The sequence below is a fragment of the Choloepus didactylus genome, chromosome 6, assembly GCF_015220235.1.
Source record: "Choloepus didactylus isolate mChoDid1 chromosome 6, mChoDid1.pri, whole genome shotgun sequence".
Lineage (NCBI taxonomy): Eukaryota > Metazoa > Chordata > Mammalia > Pilosa > Megalonychidae > Choloepus > Choloepus didactylus.
The window spans coordinates 105,664,478-105,692,477 of record NC_051312.1 but is presented as its reverse complement, the minus strand read 5'-3'; the positions used below and the strand labels follow the sequence as shown (position 1 = coordinate 105,692,477).

At 34.1% G+C, this 28,000-nt stretch overlaps 1 protein-coding gene and 1 long non-coding RNA gene across 2 annotated transcripts in view; one reads left to right on the top strand and one right to left on the bottom strand.

The window, feature by feature from the left end:
* The window catches only part of LOC119538233, a 133,108-nt gene extending 132,786 nt beyond the window's left edge, over positions 1–322 (bottom strand). The window contains exon 1 of the long non-coding RNA XR_005217528.1: positions 8–322. This is a non-coding gene — a long non-coding RNA (uncharacterized LOC119538233). The remainder of the gene's footprint in view (positions 1–7) is intronic.
* LOC119538229 (cysteine and histidine-rich domain-containing protein 1-like) lies at positions 229–26,864 on the top strand. The gene is made up of 11 exons (XM_037841057.1): positions 229–401; positions 3,936–3,985; positions 10,323–10,379; positions 11,377–11,534; positions 13,318–13,421; positions 14,824–14,891; positions 18,416–18,486; positions 19,412–19,517; positions 22,500–22,619; positions 23,069–23,131; positions 23,383–26,864. Exons 1-11 carry the CDS (start codon positions 338–340, stop codon positions 23,527–23,529), a joined length of 1,008 nt encoding a protein of 335 aa, XP_037696985.1. The 5' UTR covers positions 229–337; the 3' UTR covers positions 23,530–26,864.
* Positions 26,865–28,000: the final 1,136 nt, after the last annotated feature.

The window sequence follows — 28,000 nt, the reverse complement described above, 5'->3', positions numbered from 1 at the left end:
CAGATACCTTCATTTTCTAACTCATTTTCTCTTCTACGAAAAACCCAGGATGCATCGCTGACTGTGCTGCCACCAAGAACTGACGCCTCTGCGATGCTCCGGGTTGGGCCTCGGACTCTGCCCCGGTCCTGGCCTCCCGCCGCTTCCTTCGTCCCCTTCCTCAGCTCTGCGCTTGCGCGACCGGAAAATTCGCGAAGATTCCTGAAGCGGAACCGGCCGTTTCCGGAAGCCGGCAGCGGCCTCAGCCGTCAGACTCGTGTTTGCGGCAGGGGAGTTGTAAACGCATCCTCCTGTGGTTCCTGGTGTTTGGGCCTTAACTATAACGGTGGGGAAAGACATGGCCCTGTTGTGCTACAACCGGGGCTGCGGCCAGCGCTTCGATCCCGAGAACAATTCCGATGGTAAGAGAAACTCTCCGCTAGCCCCCCCCCCCCCAACTCCCTCCACCTCTTCGTTCCGCGGAAGGCCGAAGGACGTCCGGGAGTCTAAAGACGAGCCCGGGATTCTCCCACGAGCAGCTGCCGCGCTGCCCTCCTCCTCTGAGCTCGCCCTTCACTTTCCGCTTGTGTAGTTGCCACTCGGCGAGCACCTGGGCAGCGGCGCCAAACAACCCTCTGGGCATTCACTAAGAGTCCTTCCCTTGGCCGCACGTGTTCCCTCGGTCGTCCGGTCTAATTTCCCTGTAATTTAAAACCCCATCGCCCCCCTCCCTCCTGTCTCTTGGGGGAAGCAAAATTTGGAGGTACTCCTGGGTTCATTTTGTTCTTATGCTCCCCAAGTATTATTGGGCGGGTAGGGGGGAGCGGTGCAGAGCGGATGAGCAGTGGGTTAACCTAGTTCGGTCTCGTTCTATTTGTGTAGAGGTTTGTCTGAGCCTACTGTGAACTTATTCACTGTACCCGCTGTTGTAAACTGCTTACTTTTTTAAACAAATGTTCTTGGTTAAGAAAATGTGTCTATCATTACGCTCCGTTTTGGTACATCCATCCCAGATGTACATTCGTTACTGTTTACTTAGTAGTAGCATTTGTTGCATGTTTTTCCTATGGCTTCTGCATTTTAATCCTTGCTGTCTTCAGGATAAACTGAGCGAATGTTCTCTATAGAATTCGCTCTAGGTGTAAAGCTAATGTTAGTGAGTAAACTAGATGAACCACAGAAAGTGACCAATGAATTTGATTTTTGATTGATAAATGGAATAAAGAAACGAGTTGATGCATTGGATATTGTGAAAGTGATAATTTCTCAAATTTAAATAGCGTTTATTGTATGTTTTTTATATCCCGTAAATTAGTCTATCACTTTATTACGTTATCTCATTTAAAATTCACAACAGCCGTGCAGTATGCATTATTACCCCATTTAATAGAGAAACTGAGTTCAAGATGGTTGCAGAAAGAAGCTCCGTGTTGTGAAGGAAATTGAAACCAGTGCCTTCCTCTGAGATGTCTGAGGTACTTAGATTGGCGTACAGGGAATTCGTTACATCAGTTAAATTAAGACCACTGGTACATGACTACGGAAAAGATAAACCCAGTCTTCAGGCAGCATTCAAGTTACTTATCACTGAAGAAATTTTCACGATGTACATAATGAAGTTACTCAAGGGGAAAATAAAATGGAAGGTTTTAGTAGATGATAATATTGAGGAATGAGGGGTTTTTAAAGCCATTTGCCCTATCTAAAAAAGAATGTATGTATTGATGTCTGTACATACTCTGCTGGAATGTTAAATACAGGGGAGAGACTGATTTGATACAAGTGACAGTTTGCTTATTTTTAAGGATTTATGCACCGATGTAAAATCCAGGGGAGACACAGCCATTTGTTGAAAGTCAACAATATTTATATAGATTTATTTTCATATGTATGCATATGTATATATGAAATGGTGCAGTGCTTCCAAAGGAGATAGAGAGGGAGGTCAGGAAAGCCAAGGGAGTAGATACAGTCCTAATAATTGGATGTTCAACAATGCAAAATGCAGCAAGGAACTCCATTAAAAGTGTTGGAAAGTATATTCAGTTTAGCAAAATAGGGGTTATTTCAGAGACTTAAAGTATTTCAAGTAAGTTGGTTGAGTAAATGGAAAGTGAAGAAATGGAGGAAGTGAATAGAAGACAAGAGCTAATAGCAAACTGTGGACTTGGTCAGGAGAAAGTTTTATAAACTGAAAGGTTTAACCTTGTACATAGGCTAAAATAAGTAAAAGGGGTGAAATTGAAAATACAAGCAAGAATGTACATGGTACATGGAACCTGGTACTGGATCAGTCATCCTTAAAATCTGTTCACCTATATTAAGTATATTACTCTTGCTTCTATGGCATAACTACTATGCTTAAGCCTCTTCATCATAATATTTTTTTTCCCTATAGACAAAAATTAGACTACCTACTAAACTGATAAGATGTTTAGTTTGTTAAATGGGTGTTTAAAAGAGGCATGGTTGGAAACTTCATGTGTTAAATAATTATTCTGGAAATATTGCTGGTTCACAAATTAAATAGAATTTGAGCCAGGGTCAGACCCAATGTTCAAAGCTCTTGTCTCCTAATCATTACTATATTGTGGCTTGTTACTTAAAATATTACTTTAAGCAAAGGCTTAAAGTAATATTTATAAAGGCTAGAAAAGAAAATGTCTGCTTTGTTACTTTTGAAAGCAGTGATTTTCATATTTGTTCACAGTAGTTATATGGTTAAGACGTGATTCATTCCTGCTGCCACTGTACTAAAACTGACCATTATTATGACTATTTTGTTCCCCTGATTATGCTATAAATGTACATTAAATTTGGTATTTAGAAATACTGTAGCTGTTCTCCAGATAGTTCCATTCCCCCTCTCAACTTTATGTCTCTCTGTACTTACCCATTTCTGCTTCCAACCTCCTTTTCCAGCCTTTAATTCCACTACTACCCTTGACAACCTTTTCTTAATCCATGTGTTTCTATACTAGGAAAATACCTAGCATTTTCCTGTTCATTAACTACCATAGTATCTGTGTAGCACATGGTTACTGACTACATAAGCCACACTTACAGGAGTAGAGAGATTTCTCTGAGTATAAAGAATTAATCATTCTGATACAATGCTAGAATCAGAAGTCCTATAAGATTGAAAACCTAAGCTGACGTGAAAGGTTGAGTGAGTTAGCCTTACAAGAAAATTGCAGAGGGGTGGAACTGACCTGTTATTCTCTAAGCTCATGATACTATCTATCCAGGGAATAAGTGAGCTTGTTATCTGATTTTTTTTTTTTTTGTCATGTTACTACATATTGCAAACTATAGTAAACCCATTTTCATAAGAGGGTTAGGTAAGTAAAAAATAGATGGCGTACCTGGGAGTGGGGAAGGAAGTACAGATTGATAATTAGTGACAACCCTGAAAATAGACTATAGAACTTAACTTTTTAAATGAGGTTTGTACCTAGGTATTGATGCCTGTCTAGGAATGTTAATTTTTTTTTTTTTTAATCTCTTCTTCCAAAGTAGTTTTTTAGGGATTCTCTTGGAGGCAACCTTTATGAGTTAATACATATAAGAACTCTTAAGTTTGATAATATTTTTGTGAAGGCAGAATTGAAAAATAAAGGTCAGATCTTGCAAGCTTGAAGTTTTGTTACTAAACAATTTTACTACAAAAATTAGAGAAATATAAAATACAATTTGTTCTTGAACTATTCTGTATTTGTCTATAGCCATCATACTATTAAATTAGAATTTTAAGTATTATTATTTTAACGAAATGTTACATGAAGCATTGTGTACCATGTATCAAACTCAAGCATTAGTGAATTTTTAAAGAAAAAATAGTACTACTCACATTTGGAAAAAGGAGATGATGTTAATGCCTGAAGGAAATAGTATGCACATTTTTCTTCATTATAAAGAGTGAGCTTTGTTTTTCTTTTTTCCCTGTTTTTTGCCAGATGCTTGCACATACCACCCAGGTGTTCCAGTCTTTCATGATGCATTAAAGGTAGGAACTTTAAACATATATATTTTTTTCTCATGCAATTTTATTGAGATATGTTCACACACCATACAATCCATCCGAAGTATACAATCCGTGGCTCACAGTATCGTCATATAGTTGTACATTCATCACCATAAGCAATTTTAGAACATTTTCATTATTCTAAAAAAAGAAATAAAAAAGAAAACCCCAAACAATCCCATGCTCCTTTTCCTCTAGTATTAACCCCAAGTATGGTACATTTTTTTACTGTCGATGAAAGAATATTAAGATATTACTGTTAGCTATAGTCCATAGTTTGTAATAGGTACATTTTTTCCCATATACCACTTTCATTAACTCCATGTAATAGTGTGGTACATTTGTTCTAGTTCATGAAAGAACATTTTTACATTTGTACAGTTAATCATAGTCCTCATCCACCACAAGATTCACTGTGTTATTCATTCCCATGTTTTAACCTGCAGCTTTCCTTCTGGTGACATACATGATTCTAAACTTTCCCTTTCCGCCGTATTCACCCGCTATTTAGCACTGTTAACTATACTCACAATAATGTGTTAGTGTCACCTCTATCCATTTCCAAACAATCTAGTTTAAAATTCTGCACGTTAAGCAACTGTTCCCCGTTCTCTAGCCTCATTGTATCTCTTGGTAACTTATATTCTGAATTTTCTGTCTGTGGGTTTACATATTATAATTAGTTCATACTAGTGAGATCATACAGTATCCTTTTATGTCTGACTTTTTTTTACTCAACATAAGTCCTCAAGGTTCATCCATGTTGTCCTGTGGTTCAGGACTTCATTCCTTCTTACTGCTGAATAATATTCCATTGTATGTATATACCACGTTTTGTTTGCCCATTCATTTGTTGATGGTTACTTGGGTTGTTTCCATCTTTTGGCAGTTGTGAATAATGCTACTATGAACATAGGTGTGCAAGTATCTGTTTGCATCCCTGTTTTCAGATCTTCTGGGTATATATGGAGTAGTGGGATTGCCGGGTTGTACCGCAACTCTGTACTTAGCTTTCTGAGGAACCACCAGACTGTCCTCCACAGCAGCTATACCATTTTACATTCCTACCAGCAGTGAATAAGTGCTCCTATTTCTCCACATCCTCTCCAACACTTGTAATTTCCTGTTTGTTTAATTAGCGATCATTCTAAAGTAGTTGTGAGATGATATCTCATTGTGGTTTTGATTTGTATTTCCCTAATAGCTAGTGAAGCTGAGCATTTTTTCATGTGCTTTGGAAAAATGTCTATTCATATCTTGTGCCCATTTAAAAAATCTTTTTTGTCTTTTTATTGTTGAGTTGTAGGTTTTCTTTATATAGTCTAGATATCAAATCCTTATATGTGGTTTCCAAATATTTTCTCCCATTAGTCAGTTGCCTTTTCACCTTATTGATAAAGTTCTTTAAAGCACAGAAGTATTCAGTTTTGAACAGGTCCCATTTATCTATTTTTTTTCTCTTGTTGCTTGTGCTTTGAGTGTAAGATCTAAGAAACTTCCACTTATCACTAGATCTTGAAGATGTTTCCCTGAATTTTCTTCTAGGAGTTTTATGGTACAGGTTCTTATATTTAGGACCCATTTTGAGATAATTTTTTTTATAGATTGTGAGATAAGGGTCCTCTTTCATTCTTTTGGATATGGATATCCAGTTCCCCCAACAACATTTATGGAAGAGACTGTTCTGTCACAGTTGAGTGGATTTGGGAGCCTTGTCAAAAATCAATTGCTATGATAACTGTATGATCATACTGTGAACAGTCGATTGTATACCATGGACAATTGTATGGTATGTGAATATATTTCAATAAAACTGAATTAAAAAAAAATCAATTGCCATAGGTCTGAGGGTCTATTTCTGAACTCACAATTCAATTCTGTTGATCAATATGTCTGTCTGTATGCCAGTACCGTGTTGTTTTGATCACTGTGTCTTTATAGGATGCTTTAAAGTTAGGAAGCATGATTTTGTAGTCTGTATCACTGGTGGGGAGGGATCCTGGCCACTGCCTCTGGACACTTAGCAAGCTGCGTGGGACTGAGACGACCAGCTGGTTTGGGATGAAAGTTTCCTACCTGATATTTTTCTCTTTCTTCATTTCAGCATTTGTAATCCTTTTCCAGTCTTTACCTTCCTCCAGAGTTCTAAGCATGTGGGATTTGTCCCCTTTTTTTTTGCTGAATCTCTGGAGAGAGGTTTTCAGTAGATGTCTTACATCGCCATGTTGATGGTGTCACCTCAACTCGATTCCTTAATTCTGTGGATGTGGCCCAAGATGTCCCAGAGCCATGGGCTCCTACCTCATGGGTTCTGCAGGGATGACACTGCATGCAGACTGTAGAGGCGGCACCAGGGTCTGGGGAATTGAACCCTGAGATGTTTCTGGGGTAGTCTGATCCTCAGTGGGTCAGAAAAAGCAGATTTGGGTACCCTCTCCAGGATGACTGCCGTGTGCAGAACAGTATGCTCCAGGCTCTCCGTTTGGGGACGCAAGAGTGTCCCTTTTCCCCCTTTTCACTCTTTGGCTGAGTCACTGAGACTGTGCTTAGATTACTCAGTGCCAGTTACCAGGCTGGATGAAGTGGACTCCTCAGCATAGCCAGCAAGAAAGCTTTATATATATTTTAGATCTCTTCATACCTGTAAATTTAGAGATGTAATATTATATATATTTTTTCTCCTCTTGTGACCTTCTGCTTTCTTAATGACTAATGTGGGGTGCTTTAAGCATGTAGTCCACTAAAAGCAAAGAAGACATTATAAATAGTGATTATCTTAAGGTTTTTTTCCAGTTATAAAATTATGTTATTTTCATCCCAGTTTTCATTTTCTGCACTCCTTTTTTCCCTTTTTAAATTTTGAGGCAAAATGGAAACTGTATTGAATCTTTAAATAAAGCTCACAGTCTGTTAGCTTAAGATACACTTGGGAGCAGCTCTGAATTTTAGAAAGGATTGTTATAAATGCTTTACACCAGCAATTTCAGGGCAAGCATGTAAATTAACTATTTTTGCAGTGAAGATGTGCTCCCAGTTTTCCACCTGTGCTTCCTTGATGTTCTGGAGAACCAGAGAAATATAACATTATATGACCAGATTTTTGTTGGTGGGTTGTCGGGTTTTATTGATCTTCTAAAATTTATGATATTGTGGTATATTTGAAGGTTTCCTTTGTATATCTCAAAGGAAAATACTGCAGTGGGGTTGTCATGGTTTTAGGTGCTGCCACTTTTATTCTCAGGAATATAAATAGTCTTACATGTTTGATTGTCTATTGTTGATGCCTTTGAATTTCTAACTTTATCTTCCAGAGTTAATGCCTTTTTTAAAAAATTCAGTTTTATTGAGATATATTCACATACCATAACAAAAATCCATGGTGTACAATCATCTGTTCACCATATCACCATGTAGTTGTGCATTCATCACTCCAATCTTATTTTTGAACATTTTCCTTACACCAGAAAGAACAAAAAGTAGAAAACACTCAAATCATCCCCCCCTCCCCATCCCACTCTTTTTCATTTAGTTTTTGTCCCCATTTTTCTACTCATCCATCCATACACTGCATAAAGGGAGTGTGATCCACAAGGTTTTCAAAATCACACCATCACCCCATGTAAGCTACATAGTTATACAATTGTTGCAGTTTAATAGTTTCAGGTATTTACTTCTAGCTATTCTGATACACTAAAACCTAAAACGGGATATCTATATAATGCATGAGAGTAGCCTCCAGAATGACCTCTTGACTCCATTTGAAATCTCTAAGCCATTGAAACTTTATTTTGTTTTGTTTCTCTTCCCGCTTTTGGTCAACAAGATGTTCTCAATCCCACTATGCTGGGTCCAGGCTCATCCCCGGGAGTCATATCCTGCGTTGCCAGGGAAATTTACACCCCTGGGAGTTAGGTCCCTTGTAGGGGGGGGCGGGCAGTGAGTTCACCTGCCTAGATGACTTAGCTAGAGAGAGAGGGCCACATCTGAGCAACAAAGAGGTCAGAGTTGATGCCTTTTAGCTATTGGGCAGCCATGTCTAAACAAAAGTACATATGCAGATATCAAGTTTATATTAGTCTGGTTAGTTCTGAAGAAACAAAACAGGCATTCAGTAGGGCAGGTTGAGGTTCTCCATACATCTTTTAAGCCTCTTAACTAAATGTTATGTGGGTGGAAACTCTGTTATTCAATTTGTTTATTTATATCCTCAAAAGTGACCTCTGTAACATATTTGCAACTTCAAACCAGTTTATAAAGCAGTATTCTAAAAATAGTCTGTCTCTCAATATTGGTGTTCCTGTAATGATACCACTGACTTTGTAGACAGTCAGTCCATTGCTCTTTTATTTATTACTCAACCATTAATCACTCCAATTGATTTCCTTTTGAAATACTTGTGTTTCTTCTCCAATCCTAGTGTTTATTATTTTCTCTATTCTGTAAACATTTCTTGAAGACCTAGACTTTCCAAGACAGGCCAGTAGATTGCAATGAAAATATGTAGACCAGTATAAAATTACCAGTTTTATATTAGATGAAGTAAGTTTTAATATTAAAATTAAAGGGACATATTGATCTGTGTGATGGTAGCACAATGTTGAGTGTGAGTATGGTTGAAAGAGGGAGGCTAGAGTCATGTATGTTTTTCCAGAAGGAAAGCTAGAGGACAAAAGCTGGAAATGTATAACTTAGCGAAAACTAGGGTAGACAGTGATGGTGGTTAATTGTATAAATATAAGAAAGTTCTTACATGAACTAGAACAAATTCATGCCACCATTACAAGGCATTAGTAATGGGGGGTATATGGGAAAAATATAATTAATATAAACTAAGGTCTGTTGTTAACAGTAACATTGTAATATCCTTGCATTAATTGTAAAAAAAAAAAAAAAAAAAAGGCACAATACCAAAGCTAAATGTCAATAATACGGGGATTATATAAAGGATATGGGATTTTTATCTTTGGAAGAAATAAAAATGCGCTTGTATTAACTGTAGTGATGAGTGTATAACTATGTGATTATATCAAGAGCCATTGATTGTACACTTAAGATGGTTTGTACAGTGTGTGAATAAAACTGCTGAAAAATTATAGGGGAGGATAAGGCGTATGGGATGTTTGGGGTTTTCTTTTTTCTTTCTTTTTCTTTTTTTTTTGGAGTAATGAAAATGTTCTAAAACTTATTGTGGTGATGAATGTACAACTGTGATGATACTGTGAGCCACTGATTGTGTACTTTGGATGGATTATATGGTGGGTGAATATATCTCAATAAAATTGCATTTAGAAAAGGGGTGGGGGGACATAGTGAGAGGAAAAAGACAGTCCTTCTCCAGAAAAGTCAGTTAGCAATTTTATACCCTATGCTTATATGTATAATTTAGTTTATCCTTTTTATTTTTGTTTTACTGAGGACTAGTGTAGATCCCAGATTGGCATTTGGAACAACTAGTCTATTTCCTGTCTCGTTTGTGTATCCCAGTATCCCCGGATGTCTGACATAATCCTGTACATGTGATTATGATAATAAACTTTCTCTCTTACAGAATTAACTTTCCTAATGGCTATATTTTCAATGCTATTGAAACCCTAGATTTTAAAGTTCTGGTAACTGTTCATCTGTATTTTTCAGAGGAATAGAGAATTAAATTTAGGAAAATTTGAACTATAAGATATTTAAAATTTTCTTACTAAGCCATATTTTTGCAAACCACTTGGTATTTTGTTCAGAAATCACATACTCTTAATTACAATTTTATATTTTTATGTTTAGCACTGGAAATATCATTTACCTTTAAGGATTTAATGGTGCTTAGCTGCTATGTTAATTAATGTATGTTGTTTTGAAAATTAGGTAGAATGTTTATTGTTGAGGAACAACTAGAATGGTTTTTGTTTAGAAACTGAATTATATAGTTATTATCCCTGACTCACTGGATTTTTAAAATTAAAGCATCATCAATTATTCCCCAGATCCTTTAAAATATATGATGTTCTTAGGTATTATAAAGTATTTTTAAGAATCTGTTATTGTTCTTGATACGAGAAGCAATGTCAGTTTTCCTACTTTAAAGTACTTCTTTCATGACCAGTCACAACACAAATCACTTAAATATTGATTATTTTTTAAAAACTGAATGACTAAAAATCATTTCACTTGATTTAGGTGAACGATTTATAGCATTTTAAAACTGTAAAATCTGTACATGTAAGTCACTTTGGGATTCAAGGAAATAAGTGCAAGTAAAGTATGTTTATTAATGGTTTGTAGCACCCATGCAAATACAGTTTTCAGATTTTTCTCTTGTATTTCATAGGGTTGGTCTTGCTGTAAGAGAAGAACAACTGATTTTTCTGATTTCTTAAGCATTGTAGTAAGTATTAATTTTTTTTTTTCTGAATTATCTCCCCAAAAGTTCAGTTTCTAGGAGGCTCCAGATTTGAGGAGTCTGATTTCTGATACTTATTTCCTGACCCTTGCTAACTTCAGATAATATCTTTCTTTTAAAATGGACTCACCTCCCTTCCACAGCCTCTAAAGAATCTGTTTTAGAGATTAGCATTTCAAATCATTAATTACTTGTCAATTTAGTTTTATTCTTGATGTTAGTAGTCTTGATAGAACATCAGAAAGTAGGAAGTGCTAGGCAACTATTCAAAGCAATTTAGGTTAGGAACAATAAGTACTTTATCAAATTTTAAAGGTGCTATCAAAATGAACCATTCACTTGTATACTATTAAAGACGACTAAAGCTACTAATAAACTGATAGGCCTTTGATTGTATGATTTCAAAGATGTTAAAATGTGTATATGACTCAATGGAATGTGATAAGACTAGCTCGCATTTGTTGAATATTTATTACCTGCCAAATGTGCCACATACTATTATTTTATTTAATCCTCAAAAAAAATCTTAAGTGCCATTATCTCTGTTTCATAGGTGAGGAAACAAGTTTAAAAAGTAACTAACTTGCTCAAGATTATATAGCTAGTTAAGAGAACTGGGGCTCAAATCAAAAGCATTTTGTGTAAGAGTTTTATGGTGTAAATAATTAATAAAAATCTCTTGTGATGTTCTCCAGAATTTTTCTCTGTAAGCAAGAAGTTTGTGCTGTACATTTCATAGAATAAGTTAAGTAGAAAAGTGTAATTCAGAGACTTTTTAAAAAGCTCTTTTCAAAGCTATGAACTCATTTACAGAGATAGTAAATTTGGAATCCTGATTTAGGTTTATTAAAATAAGTTAATGTGATAAAAGTAGAGAAAACCTAATAGAATTTATTACTGAAGAATTTTAAAAATAGTGTATCTATCATGGCATGTAAAATAGATGATAAGATAACTCCTAATAAATACCTTTTGCTAACAGGGCTGTACAAAGGGTAGGCATAATAGTGAGAAGCCACCTAAGCCAGTCAAGCCTGAAGTCAAGACTACTGAGAAGAAGGAACTATCTGAATTGAAACCCAAATTTCAGGAGCACATCATTCAGGCTCCTAAACCAGTAGAAGCAATTAAAAGGCCAAGGTATACTTTTTACAGCTGTGTATTTGTGTCACTCTTGAGTTACTAGCATTTGTTCCTGGTATTTCAATTTATAATTTTATATAATATCATCTGTAACTATTGTGTAGGCCACTATGCTTTGAACCATTGGTTTTCCCTTTAATCTTTCATTCCTCCTCAGCTTGAGGGTACGTACACAGTAAACCTTATTACAGAATTGCTTATTGTACCATCATGGTTATGGGCAGGCGAGTCAGATCTTCCTTGTGCTTCGGCATATACTTTCTCACTCTGATGTGGCAAAATTTTATAAAGGAATAGTCCTTGTAGACTCAGTTTGAGTTGAAAACCAGTGAGAGCTTAGAAAGGCCTTCTTTTCCATTCTTTTATGCCTTACTTGAATATCTTCTAGAACTTTCCTGACAGAGAATATTTAGTTTCCATTCAAATTATTCTAGTGAAGAAGAATTTAATCTCAAAGCAGTTGGTTTTATTGTTAACTAAGTAAGTGTATATTTTCCTTGTATTGAACCAACTTCTTGTCTCTGATTTCTCTGTATTTTGTCACTTAGAAAAGCTTTATCACTCATCTTTACCTTCAGATGCCTGAAAACTACTGTTACTTTCATTAGTACTGGCACATTCTTAAGACATTTGATTTAAATGGCACATCTCTTAAAGTGGTTTTAAATACCGTTTGCTCATTTTGCAGAATAACACAGATTTCTTCACATTCACCTTCTGATTGACTAAACTCTCAAACATCCCCACACATGCATGTTGGCATGTAAGCCAGGTCTTCTTCATACTGAACTTGAGTACTGAATTGTTTTAGAACTGAAATACAGGATTTAAAAACCACATGGTTTTTGGCCCCAGATTTTACCCTACTGAAGTTTTTGTTCATACAATGAATTTATGGTATTCCCTACTTTTTCTCTATTGATCTTAATTAAATAAATTTATAGAAAATTGACTAAGATAGGTTCAAGGTCAGAACCTTAAGAGAATTTTGTTGATGTTTATTTGTTCATTAATACTCTAAGTACAGATTAAAGGAACAACCTAGAATGATTTTATTCCATGTCCATATTATTGGTAATCATGAGAGATTAGCAAATGCCTTGATGGCTAGTTGACCAGTTTTTTAAAATCATCAGAAAAACACAAGAATTCTGACATGACTCATTCTTAATAATGTCTCCTTGGTGAAGTCTACCCTGACAGTACAAGTTAATATTATTTTCTTTAAATAGTGGGCTGCTGATTTTACTTGAGAGAAATTGAATATTTTATCCTAAATTCAGTTGGTAATACTGTAGAGTTTATAAAGGTATAGGTTTTTATGTAGTTTGTCTACTAGTGAATGAAATAGTAGGCTAATTGACTAATGCCTCTTCTATCAGTAGTTTTTTCATTGCAGATGTAGAATGCATAACCTAGAATAAATTGTACATTTAACACTTACCATTATGAAATGTGTTAGAGGGTATTGTTTTTTTAACCCTACTGAAATTGCTTTGGCAATATAATTGTATCTGAATTCATAGATCCATATACCAGTGTCCATATAAAGAGAATTTCTCCGCTGGTAGAAATGAATATGGATTTGTTTAGTATATATAAGAACTCTTTTTTTTAGATACATATAAAAGTTATTCGTACAAAACCTTTTAATGGGAAAATTTGATTCACATGGCATTTGGCTTCTTGTCATAAAGAGGCTTTTAAGTCTATTGATTTGGAAAACAAAGAAATGTTTTGATATATTAATAATCGTAACAGAGGTTTCAAAATTCTCCAGCCCAGATGAACCAATGACAAATTTGGAATTAAAAGTATCTGCCTCCCTAAAACAAGCACTTGATAAACTTAAACTATCTTCGGGGAATGAAGAAGATAAAAAGGGTAAGATATTTTTGTAATTTTTTCTGTTCAATTAGTCATCTAAAAGCAACAGTAGCAGTATAGGTTACTGAATATATATGGGAAAAGTAACACATTGTAGTAAAGAACTTATTTTTTTTTCCTTTAATGCCAGTAATACCACACAATAATTATGTGGTTCATACCGTTATGTCTTTTATTGAAAATGAGAATTTATCAATTTTATTTTCTTCTGTGATTCATTTAACACTGAATTAAATTTGTTTTTTGTTGAAAATATTTTGCTGTGCATATGAAATTACTCCGTATTGTTCCACTTATAACTGATAACATGATTTCTCTCTTACAAGGTTAAGATAATGGATACAGCATTGCTTTATAGAACAGAAATGTGTCATCAGTTTTGGGTATAGATAAAACTTAATCACATTAGTTGTTTTCTCATTATCTTTTAAAAATATTACCTGAAAATTCACATAGAAAACTCTGCTTTTAAAAGTACTAGTGTTTCTGACAACCCAAATGTCCATCAATTGCTGAATGGATGGATAAGGTGTGGTATATCCATACAAATGAATTATTATCTAGCCATAAAAAAGAGGAAGTGCTGATGTGTGTTACAACATAGATGAACCTCGAAAACACTGTGCGGAGTGAAAGAGGCCAAATACAAGAGGCCACATATATGTAATTCCATTTATGTGAAATGTCCATAGAGACAGAGAGTAGATTGTGGGAATGGGTGGGTGGAGAGAGAAGGCAGGGCAGGGGAATGGGGATTTGACTGCTAATGGTTATGGGGTTTATTTTTGGCTTGATGAAAATGTTCTAAAATTAGACAGTGGGGAAGGCTGCAGAACTGCGAACTTACTAAAAGCCACTGAATTACATATTTTAAAAGGGTGAAATTCCTGGTATATAAATTATATCTCAAAAAAAAAAATCTTTATATTAAGGAAACTCAAAATCTTTATGCTTCTACCCAAGATTCTACTTGTAAAACTGCCCAACGGCTGCTCCTTTTCACTTTAATTATTATTCTGGTTATTTTTGTGTGTGTGGTAATGAGGGTGTCGGGGATTGATTTTGGTAATGAATGTACAACTACGTAATGGTACTGTGAACAATCAAATGTATGATTTGTTTTGTATGACTGCGTGGTATGCGAATACATCTCAATAAAATGAATAATAATAAAAAAAAACAAAAAACAAAAAAAAAAAAAAAAAAAAAAGTACTAGTGTTTCTGAATTTTATGGTGTGTGAATTATAGCTCAATAAAAGAGAGTTACTCCCTTAAAAAAAAATCGTGTTTCGTAGATTATTTTTTGAAAGATTTGTGTGGAAAAGATTAAGTTTTAAGAATGGAGTTACAGGAAAGTTTTATTTTAATGTTTCTAATTTAATTTCTGCTTTGTTTCAGAGGACAAAAAAAAAAAAAGTGATGAAATTAAGATTGGGACCTCGTGTAAAAATGGAGGGTGTTCAAAGGTTGTATATTTTGTAAAAATTTGTGGTGTGTCATGGGAAGTAAAAAGTTTTATTTTGAAAAAAGCGAGTGCAATTCACTGACTCAATTCAACAAACGTTTGATTGTCTATTATATTAGGCACTGTGCTTTAGACTAGGACTACAAAACATGAATAAGCAACACCCTCTGTCTCTGAAGACTACTGTGTCTGATAGAAAAGTCAAGTTGTGGAAATAAATAATTCTCATTCAGTCATTATTTATTGAGCACTTTCTGTGTGTCAGAAATTGTTTTAGAGGCTGGGGGATATAGTGTTTAATAAAGCAAAAATCCCTGTTTTTGTGGATGTGATAGTCTAGAATGGAGAGAAGGATAAGTAATAAGTAATTACATATTATGAATTCAGATAAATATGAAGGAAAAAAAAACAAGCTGAGGAGTGGTTGGGGTTGGGAGCTATGTACCTGAGGTGGTCAGGGAAGTTGTTTTTGAAGTAGTGACAGTCAGAAATCTGGATCATGTAAAGAATGAGTTGTATAAATATCTGGGAGAAGAGTGCTGTAGATCGAGGGAGTAGTGTGTGTGCAGGCTTTGGAGCTTATGTATTGAAGGAACACTTGTTCAGGGGTGAGAAAATACGGACAAGAGAATTCTTACGATGAGGTATTTTGGCTTTAAGTATGAAATAATTTTAAGCCTTTAACCCATTTTAAGGAGCATTTTTAAAAAGATTTCTTTTGCTGGGGAGTGGCAAATATGTTGTAATGGGGCAGGAGTGCAGTTGGAATGAGGGAAAACAGCTAGGAGGATGTTGGGGAAGAACAGGCTGAGGGATTGGAGAGGAAAAGTAGAACTATCGAGAATAATTAATTAGGGATATAATCAAGCATCATCTCACTGAGATCTTTTCATGACTAGTTACAAAATAATCTCCAACATTTCCTCTCTCCCTCTCCTTTTATTTTTCCATAATGCTTACCACCTTACAACATACTATTTGTTTTGCATACTTACCTTGTTTATTGCGTTTCACTTTCCCCTCTCTTCCCCCTCATAAAAGGTTTATGAGGATAGGGGTTTTATTTTTATCTTTTCTTTGCTATATTTTGAATGCTTAGAACAGTGACTGGCACATGGCAAATACATGTGAAAATAATTATGTAATTTGGAAGAATTTTGTAGTTACAGAACTTGTGAATGGATTGAAGTGAGGGAGACTGGTGGCTTGAACCTGTGGGTGATTGGTGACACCATTAACTGGGGAGGACCTGGGTGGGGAGGCAGAGTTTATCCTTATACTAGATTTGAGATGACTTTATTTTTAGGAATGTATATATAAATGCATTCATATATGTGTAAGAAGTACTCTGTAGAAGGAAATGCTTAGTACAAGTGATAGGTTAATGGAGAAAGGTCAAGGAGAAGCTAATGCAGATGAGTTCTGAAAAATGAATGAGAATTTTGTAAATGGAGAAAAAGGGAAAGGATATTTAAGCAGAGGCAATAACAGTAGTGTAAAGAAAGCAATAAATAGTTAATATTACTGGTATAAAATTTGCTGGTATGGAGTTGAGATTAAAAGTGATAAATAGGGTCCAAATCCTGAAAAGCTTTAATAATGTTGTGAAGTTGGACCTTTCTATAGGTTATGGAGGCCAGACCATTAAAGAATTTTTTATATTTTTCATTGAAATATAACATTAAAAAGTATATACATAAAAGTTTACAGTTGAGTGGATTTTCACAAAGTAGATAGCATTGCAGAAGCCTTCCTTATGTATGCCTCCTCTCATTCATTATTCCCTCCCCTAAAGGTAGCCACGTTTTTCTATCAGTATAGTTTTACCTATTTTTGAACTTAATATAAATGAAAGCATAAAGCATTTACTGGCTTCTTTTACTTAATATTATCTTAGATTTGTCTTTGTTGTATTTAGCCTTAGTTTGTTCGTTTTCATTGCTTTATAGTATCCCATTGTTTAAATGTACCACGATTTATTTGTCCTTTCTGCTACACTTTAAAAAAAATTTTTTTTCCTGTTGTGAATAATGCTACTGTGAACATTCTTATGTGTGACTTTGGGGATAGATGTACACATTTCCACTGGGTATCTGAAGAGGTGGCATTGCTTGATCATAGAGTATGTGTATATTCAGCTTTAACAGATATTTCCAGGTCGGTTTTCTAAGTAGCTTTATTAATTTACACTCTTACCAGCAGTATTTGAAGGTTCCATTTGTTCCACACCTTGGTGTAACACTTCGTAATATCAGTCTTTTAAATTTTAGCCATTCTGGTGAGTGTTAATGTTCTCATTGTGGTTTTAATTTACATTTCCTTGATGACGAGGTTGACGACCTTTTTGTATATAAAATTCTTTATCAGAGAGAAACACTATGCCTTTTCACTGTCTTAATGCTGACTTTTGGTACACAGAGGCTCTTAATTTTAGTGAAATCCAAATTGTCCATTTTTCCTTTATGACTACTGTTTCCTATATCCTATTTCAGAAATCTTTGCTTACTTCAGAGCCAGGGATAATTTTTTCTACATTGTGTTCTAGAGGCACATTTAAATGTGCAAATTACCTGAAACTGATTGTATAAGATGTGAGGTAGATATTATTAAAAGGCTGTACTTCAGAATGTGATACATTTTTAAATGGATGGTAGAGAATAGAAGTTGACGTCAGAGAAAGGAATTAGAAACCCATTAGTATAATCTGCCTAAAATCTGTCGGTGTTTAGTAGGAAGGTTAGCAGGTTAAACTGATAGATATTTTCAGGTCAAGTTGACACAATTTCATAGTAGAGTACATGAGTCGAGGGAGAAGAGAAACTGAAGAGGACTTAAAGGATTTTGCTCTGGGAGACTGGGTGGATATGGTGACATCAGATTAGATGGTAAGAAGTGTAGAAAGGTTTTGGGGCAAACAGTAATAATTTCAGACCCTAACATACCTTTATTAATGTAACTTTTTGTGCATTCATTTGTAGAGCCTTTACCTACAGTGGCAGTAAGGTCTGGGTCTTACCTACAGACCATGGTTGTATATGAGTCTGCAACTCATTTTACCTTTCATAGGTATAAGAGCTCACTGTTAACAGTTTAACTTCCAGAACTGTTAGCATTTTCCATATTAATTTATAATGTCCACATGGAGTTTACTGTACGTTGAATCTTGCCATAGTTATATTTCTGTTGAGGATGATAATTCCTTGTTTTCAACACTGTTTATAAATGTAAATACTTGAATATGTTTTGATGAGACCTCAAACCCAAAAGAATAAAAGGATCTTAATACATCCTATTGCGTACTTCTCTAGGCATTTCTCACAGCATAGGCACCTGAAACTTAACAATATTCTCAAGGGAATTATTTTTTAATGTGTTAAAGAATGACCTGGGGTGGCTTTGGGTGTTATCTAGGTGATTGTTCTTGAGCATTTTGCATAGTTGATGGAAGTCACCACTGCTTCAGATATATAGGAGGTGTAACTTTGAGAAATGCAACTGATCTTTTCCCTGTCTTTTCCCTTTTAGACATACCAGGGTCTGCAGAGTCTAGAAGAAATCTGTGTGTATCATTCTGGAGTACCTATCTTCCATGAAGGGTAAGCATGACAAAATAAAACATTTTACAGTAGAGGTTAGAAAAGTTAATGCACTTTTAAATACTATTTGCCATGCAGTGTTAATAGGCATTTTGCTTACATTTACTATGTAATCTCTGCAATAACCTAGAAATTTAGGTTTTGTTTTTACACCAGAAAACTGAAACAAAGTTAAAGCGATTAAGTAGCCATTGTGATTCAATGCCCATGAAAAATTCTCCTTATATTACAATGTAATGCTGTTGGTTTTGGGCTGAATAGGTTTTTGTTTGAAGGACTGTCTTTCACATTTCAAATCATTAATTCTTGGCCCTGAGGCACTAAGAACCCATCATTTTGATACTCAAGAGCACTCATGCTTTATCATAGCCCCCAGTTGAGAACCACTCTTTTGTAATAAACTGTAATTCATGGAAACTTAGTATTGCATTAAAATCTTCCACTCTATTTCCATATTCCTCAGGACTAAGTGTACTGTATTTTTTGTCTTCTGTTGGAGGTTTCTCAAGTAAATAATAGTGGATTTCACCTATTTTTGACCATCACAGGTTGTGTAAACAGTTGTTAACTTGTTTGAATGTTTTCACTTCTCTGGGTTATTAGAATGTGAGCATATTAAATCTTTAGTCATGTTAGTTTTGGTAGCGTCATTGAAATATGGGTATGAGCTATTAGTGAAATGCCAGTTTGGAATTTTGTAATAGTTTTTAAGGGTCTTTACTTCAGAGCTCAAGAATTGTTTCAATAAGTGGTAGTTTTAAAATTATTAGTTTCCTGATAATATATCCAGTGTTTTTTTAGTAACATAAATATTGTAAGATACTAGCACACTTACTGATTTTTTTTTAATCTCAAGTGTCACTGTACTTCTGGACTTAATTGGTTGTAAGATTTTATTTTGAAATACTTCTATTATAATTTAAAGGATGAAATACTGGAGCTGTTGTAGAAGAAAAACTTCTGATTTTAATACTTTTTTAGCCCAAGAGGGTTGTACTACAGGGAAACACATGTGGACTAAAAAGGATGCTGTAAGTAGCCTTTTCAAAATAACACATTGGGTTATGTTAATCTGAGTCACTTTTAAAAGATTTGAGATTATTCTAGCTTTTACATTAAAAAAAAAATTCCCTCCCTCACACGGAAAAATTTTGATGTGCTTAAAAACTAAAATTGATCTGAGTCAAGCTCATAGAGCACTGCCCTTTGAACAAAATAGCCATTATATATGTTGATGCAGGTATTTAGGTTTTTGTGAAGTATTTAAGCCTGCAAAAACTGAAGCATCTTGGTCGCTTTTAAGAAAATTAACTCCATTGCTTGTTACTACTTTTTGTCTTTTTAAAACCACTTTTCTGTTCGTTTGATGTCATTATTTAGACCTCTGGGGTGTTTTTTGGCCATTTAACCATTTACAGATACCCAAGTACTCCATCTAGTGGCTAGCCAGGAGGCATGCAAACTTATTTCCTTGGAATTCTTTTGTGATTGCCTTTTTTACTACAGGGAAATTTATCAAGAGAAGAAAAGAAAGTTTCAGTTCGTTTTTCCCCAAACAGCTTTTTAGAAAGACTTGGGGCTGGGCAAATAATTCCCCCAAAACTCAGTGAATTGTTAAGGTGGCAATCAATATATTCTACAACTTTGTTATCCATTTTTAATGTATTTTTTAATAGTTAATTAAGTTAGTCCTGGGGACTGTATTTGTGCTGATAAACCAATATAATGAATCTGTTTGGCATATAAAAACCTGTGCCTTTAACCTAGAAAATAATTGTAAATTTTCAAATTTGCTTAAACATTCATTTATTCAACACTTGAGTACTCTGTAATTGCTGCTTTTTTAAATTCAATTTTATTGAGATATATTCACATACCATACAATCATCTGTTGTGTACAGTCAGCTGTTCACAGTACCATCATATAGTTTGGCATTCATCATCCCAGTCTATTTTTTGAATGTTTTCCTTGTACCAGAAAAAGTAAAAATAAGAACAAAAAATAAAAATGAAAAAGAACACCAAAATCATCCCTCTCCCCACCCTGTTTTTCATTTAGTTTTTTGTTCCCATTTTTCTCGTCAATCCATACACTGGATGAAGGGAGTGTGTGTGATCCACAAGACCTTCACAATCACACTGCCACCCATTGTAAGCTACATTGCTATACAGTCGTCTTCAAGAGTCAAGGCTACCAAGTTGCAGTTTGATAGTTTCAGATATTTACTTCTAGCTATTCCAATGCATTAAAACCTAAAAAGCGTTATCTGTATTGTGCATAAGAATCCCCACCAGAGTGACCTCTCGACTCCATTTGGAATCTCTCAGCCACTGAAATTTTATTTCGTTTCATTTTGCATCCCCCTTTTGGTCAAGAAAATATTCTCAATCCCACAATGTCGAGTCTGGATTCATCCCCGGGAGTCAAATCCTGTGTTGCCAGGGAAATTTACACCCCTGGGAGTCAGGTCCCATGTAGGGGGGAAGCTGAGTTGGCTTAGCTAGAGAGAGAGGGCCACATGTGAGCAACAAAAAGGTACTCGGGGAGACTCTTAGGCACAAAGGCACAATTATAAGCAAGTTTAGCCTCTCCTTTGCAGTAACGAGCTTCATCAGGGTAAGTCCCATGATAGAGGGCTTGGTACATCAAACCGCCAGTCCTCAGTGTTTGTGAGAACATCAGCAACAATCCAGGTGAGGAAGCCCAACACCTCTTCATTTCCCCCCAGCTCCTCGGGGGACCCTGTATTTATATTTTTATTTTCTGTCCAGATTATTTTGGGATGTGTCGCTGTTTCACACTAACCTATACAAACCTACCAGGTCTCACTTCCTGTAATTATGGTATTTGAACAAACTGTACAAATTAAATGTTTAAGAAATACAGATCTTTGCACCAACTAAATATCTCTTCCCTTGGTCTCACATGGAATTTGAAGTTTTAAAATGCAGTCCTTTATCCTTTACCCTTTGGCCCAATTTGCCCTGGTCCTAACCACATCTGCCTCATTCATATCTCTAGTTGAAATCTGTACCCCCTTTCAGTTCTTTCAGCAGTTGCTGTATGTGCCTGTAGTTGCTGCTTTTTAAATGGAGAGGGTTAAATATTAGAAGTATAACTCCCAATTAATAGTAATACTTGTACCACAAAACTTCCAGTGATGTTTTATTAGCAACAAGTGAAGTCTGCCTGTATATTTTCTCCAAATTGATACTAATTTGAGAATTAAAATTATTTTATATTATGTGCAGAAGTGCTCAGACTGTAACCTTTGATGAAATGGTGTTTTTAGTTTTATCCTTTCATGTACTTATACAGTTATTACCAAGTAGTAGGTGTTTACACTAGTAGCTAAGGGCAGAAATGTGAGGATATATGTAATTTAAATTTATTTAGTATAATTGTACCAAAATGTAAATGTTATTTTTTACAACGGTAGTGTTTCAAGTTTCTTGAATTATATGCCTAAATTGCCCTCATATAGAAAAGAAATCACCACTTCAAAAAAAAGTGTATTGATTAAGCAGCATATCACTGATTAGTAATAATTACTTCATTGTAATCAAGAGATTATATCCACAAATACCCAATTTTTTCTGCATGTTAACTTCAGAGGAAAATAAGTATTCAGTAGAATCAGCAGGTAGTTACAAGTAGTCAATCATTTTCTCATTTCACTCTCCAAAGAATATTTTTATGACCTTGTGACTTAAAGAATGTTAAAATTGTATAAAGTTTAGTAGAAGACCTAAAGTTGCCTTTTTTTGATGTACATTAACACTATGGCACCAAAACAGAAAAATCAAATGAAAAGAATAAGACTAGTCTCAATTATAAATTTATGAACGTATTGTATTATGATATACTTTATCGTTAAATGTCTTTGAGGAAACTTTAAAAGTTGTTTGCTCTAAAGACATTAAGTGCTCAGGCATGGTGAATGGCTTTCTCAATTACAAATTCAAATTCCTCTTTTTAAAGAGCTTAATTTAAACTTTGTTTTATATTACAGGAGGAAAAAGTTGTTTCATGTAGACATGATTGGCATCAGACTGGGGGTGAAATCACCATTTCAATATATGCTAAAAATTCACTTCCAGAACTTAGTCGAGTAGAAGCAAATAGTACATTGGTAAGTACATTAAATACTTTTGATTAAATATTATCTTCTATGCATTATTCTTTACATTAATGTAAAGAATAATCTTATTTTTCACTGATTTTTAAGATAAGATCTTGTGATCTTTTCCTATTTGAAAAAATGGTTTTTAATTACTTTCACATAAACTATTTTAAAGGAAAATCTGCCTATTATAGTTATTTCTGAAGCATTCTGGCTTTATTACATTAGCTTAAAATATTTATCAAGGAATATGGTGTCCCTTTAACTTTCAAAATGAAACTTCAAGTCAATTTTTCTTTTCTGTTTACTTTTTCTCAAATGAAAAAATGCAGTATCAGTTTTTTTCACAATACCTTAATTGATTTTATCAGTTTCTTCATTTTGTATGATCATTGTTGCAGCTTATGGATCTTCGGTTTGTATTTGCTTAATTAATCAGCTTTCTATATATTTTTCAGTTAAATGTGCACATTGTATTTGAAGGAGAGAAAGAATTTCATCAAAATGTGAAGTTATGGGGTGTAAGTATTACGTCACCTTTAGAATTTTTTCTGATAATTTAAAACATCATTTGTAGAATTAAAGGTAATACTTTAGAAAGCATGGGTGCAAAGTTAGGGATATCATTTGCCATACATCTTACCAAAAAGTTCAAATCTAGGTATAAAAATACCTAGTTTAGGATTGGGTTATTAGCATAGGCAAGACCAGTATTTTCATCTGAGGCTAATAAAGCCAACCAGGTTTACTTTAGTTCTCTGTTATACTGCAGGTGATTGATGTAAAACGAAGTTATGTGTCTATGACTGCAACCAAAATTGAGATCACCATGAGAAAAGCTGAACCCATGCAGTGGGCAAGCCTTGAACTGCCTGCAACTAAAAAGCAGGAAAAGCAAAAGGAAGATACAACAGCTTGATTGGAGAAAGGAAAAACCACTGCCTGTATCAGCATTCTTAATAATGTGTGATGAATTGGTGGCTTGCTGCTATAAATTTTTGTTTTGTTATTGTTGAAGTCTGGCATTTCAGGGTCAACAGTAGGATTTTAAAAACCAAAGTCATTTTATATATTTGTGTCTCGCATATTCCTTTTGAGTTCCATAAGACTGATTGTTCATTTCTCCTCACTAATGGAACCGTAGTTACGTTCTCTACTTGAAGAAGTTGGAAATCAGTTCATAAACAGAGTTGTAGTACTTCTTAGTATATTTATATTGAACAGAAGAATATTAAGGAACTTTTTCTTTTTTCATATTTTTCTCTTATCCCATATTTTGTAAAGCAAAGTGGAATGTCAAATTTTAATCATTTTTTCATGTATTTTTATTCCTGTAGTACTTGAAAATCTTTAAGGAGGAGATAAAGCTCTGCATTTTTTTTTTTCTATTTGGGATGGTTACTTTTTTCTAGAAGGTAATGTAGCAAGCAAGGAGGAACATGTGCATCATTAACAAATTAGAATTCAGTTACAGTTAATTGAATTAAAATATTATTTCAGTGTCCATAGTACTTGCCAAGCAGTATGAGGTAATTGTATAGGAGGCATTATAAATAAGACTATTGAGATATCAATTTGGTTGAAATTCACCATCCTATAAGACTAAGCAATAATGTTAAGTATCGTTTTGCTGATTATTTGAAGGTCCTCTGTATAGTGTTATGACTAAATTCTACCTGATTTACAGCCTAATACTCATTTAAAGCCTTTAATTAGTTACATAGCAAAAGAAATTTTATCTGGCCTCATTGATGAAAAACTGTATGTATAGAACTGTGGATTCTTAAAGGCTTGTAAAAATACATTAGGGTATGAGAAGATGTAAATGCTTTGCTTTTCGACAACAGTCTCATATATTAAATATAAAATAGCTTAATTCTTTTTAGACTTTCATGAAGTGCTTGACAATTCTTTGTGATATAATGTTGATTATATATTGTACTTTGTTTTAATGTAGGTATCACAGAATTAGATTGTTTATGCTCTTCGGGCCCATTAAAAGGGTAGGTTGCTTTGTGCCAGAGTGCAGAGCTCAAGAAAAAAATTAAAATTAAAAAATATTATGAAAGAAAAATCTCTGGTAAAACATAGTTTGGGTATGAATTATGCTTATATAGATTAAAATGATTATTCTCCCAGCCCCTAGAGTGTTTTTCTTTTCTTGTAATTAATTAAATTCTCAGAAAATCTTACAGAAGTATAGTTTTATTTAATGGATTAAAACATGTATTTCATTCTACTACCCTTAGTAGATTACTGTTGGTTGTAGTTAGGTAGGTAACGAACGGTTTAGCTCTGTTACAAAGAAAGACTCAAAAAGTCCTACCAGGCTTTTAGGACATTGAAATCCCATGGCAAGAAATTTGGGGCAGTAAAAATTGTAACCAAGTAGAGTACCTAAGTATCCAGTAATTAGAGTCGTATTTAGATTTTTTGAAAGTTACCTTTTATTATTTATAAACCTGGGTTCATTTAGAGACATGAAATCTTTATTGTTTGGGTGTTAAGACATTGGAACTTGATTTCATTCAAAGTAATAATTACTATACCTTTTTAAATACTGCCTTCCTGATACTTTTCCCCTAAATATAATATCTTATTTCGTTATGTGAAGGTAAACTATTATTTAAAGCAAATGAATTTTCATCTCAGAGTTAGTTACAGAACTGTGTTTTTGTTTTTGTTTTAATCTATTTAGTCTGGTTACTTTAATGGCCATTTTATGTCATGTCCAGTTCCTAAGAACCTCTGAATTTGTTGTCCAGGTAAAAATCTAAATGATAGTTAGCTTAGACTCATACATAAAAGAATAAAATTGTGGTTAGGTAGAATGTGTTTTGATGTATTAATTTTTCGAGAAAATTAGTTTAAAAATGCCTTTTAATTTTATTGAGTTGCTTCTCTAGAAATACACTTTCTTTATATTTAAAGTAAATTACCTTAGCAAAGCAGTCAAAGCGAGATGTATTATTCTTTTCAAGAGTTGCAAAAAATAGTGCAGAATTCCTGTATATCCAATATTAATCTTCCCCTTTTGTTAAATGTTATGTAACCATAGAACTTTTACAAAACTAATCAACTAGACTTTGTACAGTACAGTTAAGACATCATTTAATTTTGACTACCTATTTTTATTAAAGGGTATTTCTTGAGACCAATTCTACCATTTTTTTTCTTTTTTATTAATTTAAGTCAGTAATTTATAAACAAGATAAAAACTGATATCAGTCTACCGTAAATTAATGTTTACAGGGAGATAATATAACTTCTTAGTGGAACCATATACTGGCAAAGGATTATAATGCTGCTTTTTTATATATAATTTAGATTTTATGTCATTTTAATTCTATTAAGTTTAAATTGGTTTGTTTATCTTTAGAAAATTCTTCCATCACCATCTTAAGTGAAGAGAATGTTAGTTCTTGAAAATGCTTTAAGGTGACTTTGGGTTATTGTTCCTCTGCCCCTGCTTTTTATTTAAGTCAGTCGTTCAACAGCCTGAAATGCATGCCATGCATTATATCCACATTAAAAAAAATTGTAACAGTTCATTTATAAGGTCTGGTATCAGTTTTGGGATATTTGGTAATGTATGTGTAACCTTTTATTTGTTTTTGTTTTTGTTTTTTTTTAACAGCCAGGTTACTATTAAGTTACCAACTAAGAATAAGTAACAGGTTATTCTTTATTTTCATTGCAAATTATTTTGACGTGCCATTCATATTTAATATTTAATTTGTATTCTTTTGCGTATATCATAATTTTAACCACACCTCAGTTCTGAAATGCAGGCTATTCAGTCGAGCTTGTTTTTAGGTTTTATTAAGAGGATTTTGTTTCATTTCTTTTCTTTTTTCTTTTTTTTTTTTTTGTTAAATGGATGTTAGGGTAGTTTTTCTCCCTGACTGTTTCCCTTACTTCCCAGATATCTTACAGCTTAAAATCTCATCTAGAGTTGCATGGCTTGCCTTTTCTAAAAGTTAATTTTAGAAGACTAGGACTTTATACATGTGTATTATCCCTAAAATACTGGTCTTGCAAAGTTTTTCTTCTGCCTAGAATTGTTCGATTGAGTTTTCATATTGTTTTGGACTGTGATGAATGTTCCTTCAAGAACAATTTTGTAGGTAGTGTGCTTTTGTTATATGTGTATTAATGACTTAGTTTTCTAATTTAGTGGGTCAACTTTAATGTCCATTAAAGTTGGGAAAAAAAAAAAAAAAAAAAACCTCCAGCATTAAACGTTTTTATATTGCTTAGTTCCAGATTGTGTGTCAACATAATTTGTTTAATTTGCCCTTCCTTTTTGTCCAAATGATTGGATTGTTATCTTTCTTGATTAAGCCTGGAATAGAGAACATCCTTAAACCTGTAGTACTTTCCCTTCCTCCCCCAAAAAAGATATTAGATGGATGTATTAATTAATCTAAAGTATGTGACCCTTTCCTTCATAATCCTTACTTCAATTTGCAGTTTCATATTTATTCATATTTCTTCATTTATTTTTGTGATTAATTTGTAAATGTCTGTATCCCCTTGTATATAATCTATACTGCTTATATTTTGGCCAGGGCATTGCATTACCATTTTCAAGTACTGTACCTGGCAGATACGCTGCCCCTAAAAATAGGTTATATTGTTATTTTATTACGGATGAGGAATCTGGTTTGTGGCACAGAAAGGTTCAATAACTTGCCCAAAGTTGAAAGTACTGAGTTGCAGAGTGAGATTCAAACTCAGGCATCCTGGCTTTCTGGTCTGTTGCTAGTAACCACTATTCTATGTTGCTTTTATGAAATAACAAGCTTCATAAAACATTGGCAAATACATGGAAAACTAGTAACAAGTGTGTTGATATCCAGGAACAAATTTTAGTTTGATGTGTTTTGTTACAAAATAAATGTGAAAATGTAGCCCTTTTGACTGGATGGTTATGGTTATGACTGGATGGTTATGGTTTTAACTGGATTAAAAAATTTATCATTAGTGATTTGAGAACTCCTAGGGCCTCTAGTTTTTCTAAATGGCCACCAAAGCAGTTTCAGAATCCTCGGTGTAAAAAATTATTTCTTTTTTTGAATTGCCATTTTGATAGTGGTATATATGTCTAGATAGGAATTAATATTGCATGTTAGACGAAATATATACTAAAACATTCAAAATTACCCTCCCTTCACTAATATAATATGTAGTTAAAGCAAGTTCTATAATTTACAGCACCTAGGACATAAGATTCCTGGGTGGGGAAGACATTACCTAAGATTGTAAACAAAGGAGTCAGCAAAGGATCACTTGAATATTGGTTATCATCTCCCAGCCTAGGCAAGTGCTTATCAAAATAAAATTTCTGGACCAAGAACATTAAGCTCACTGGGAATTTGTTAAGAAAT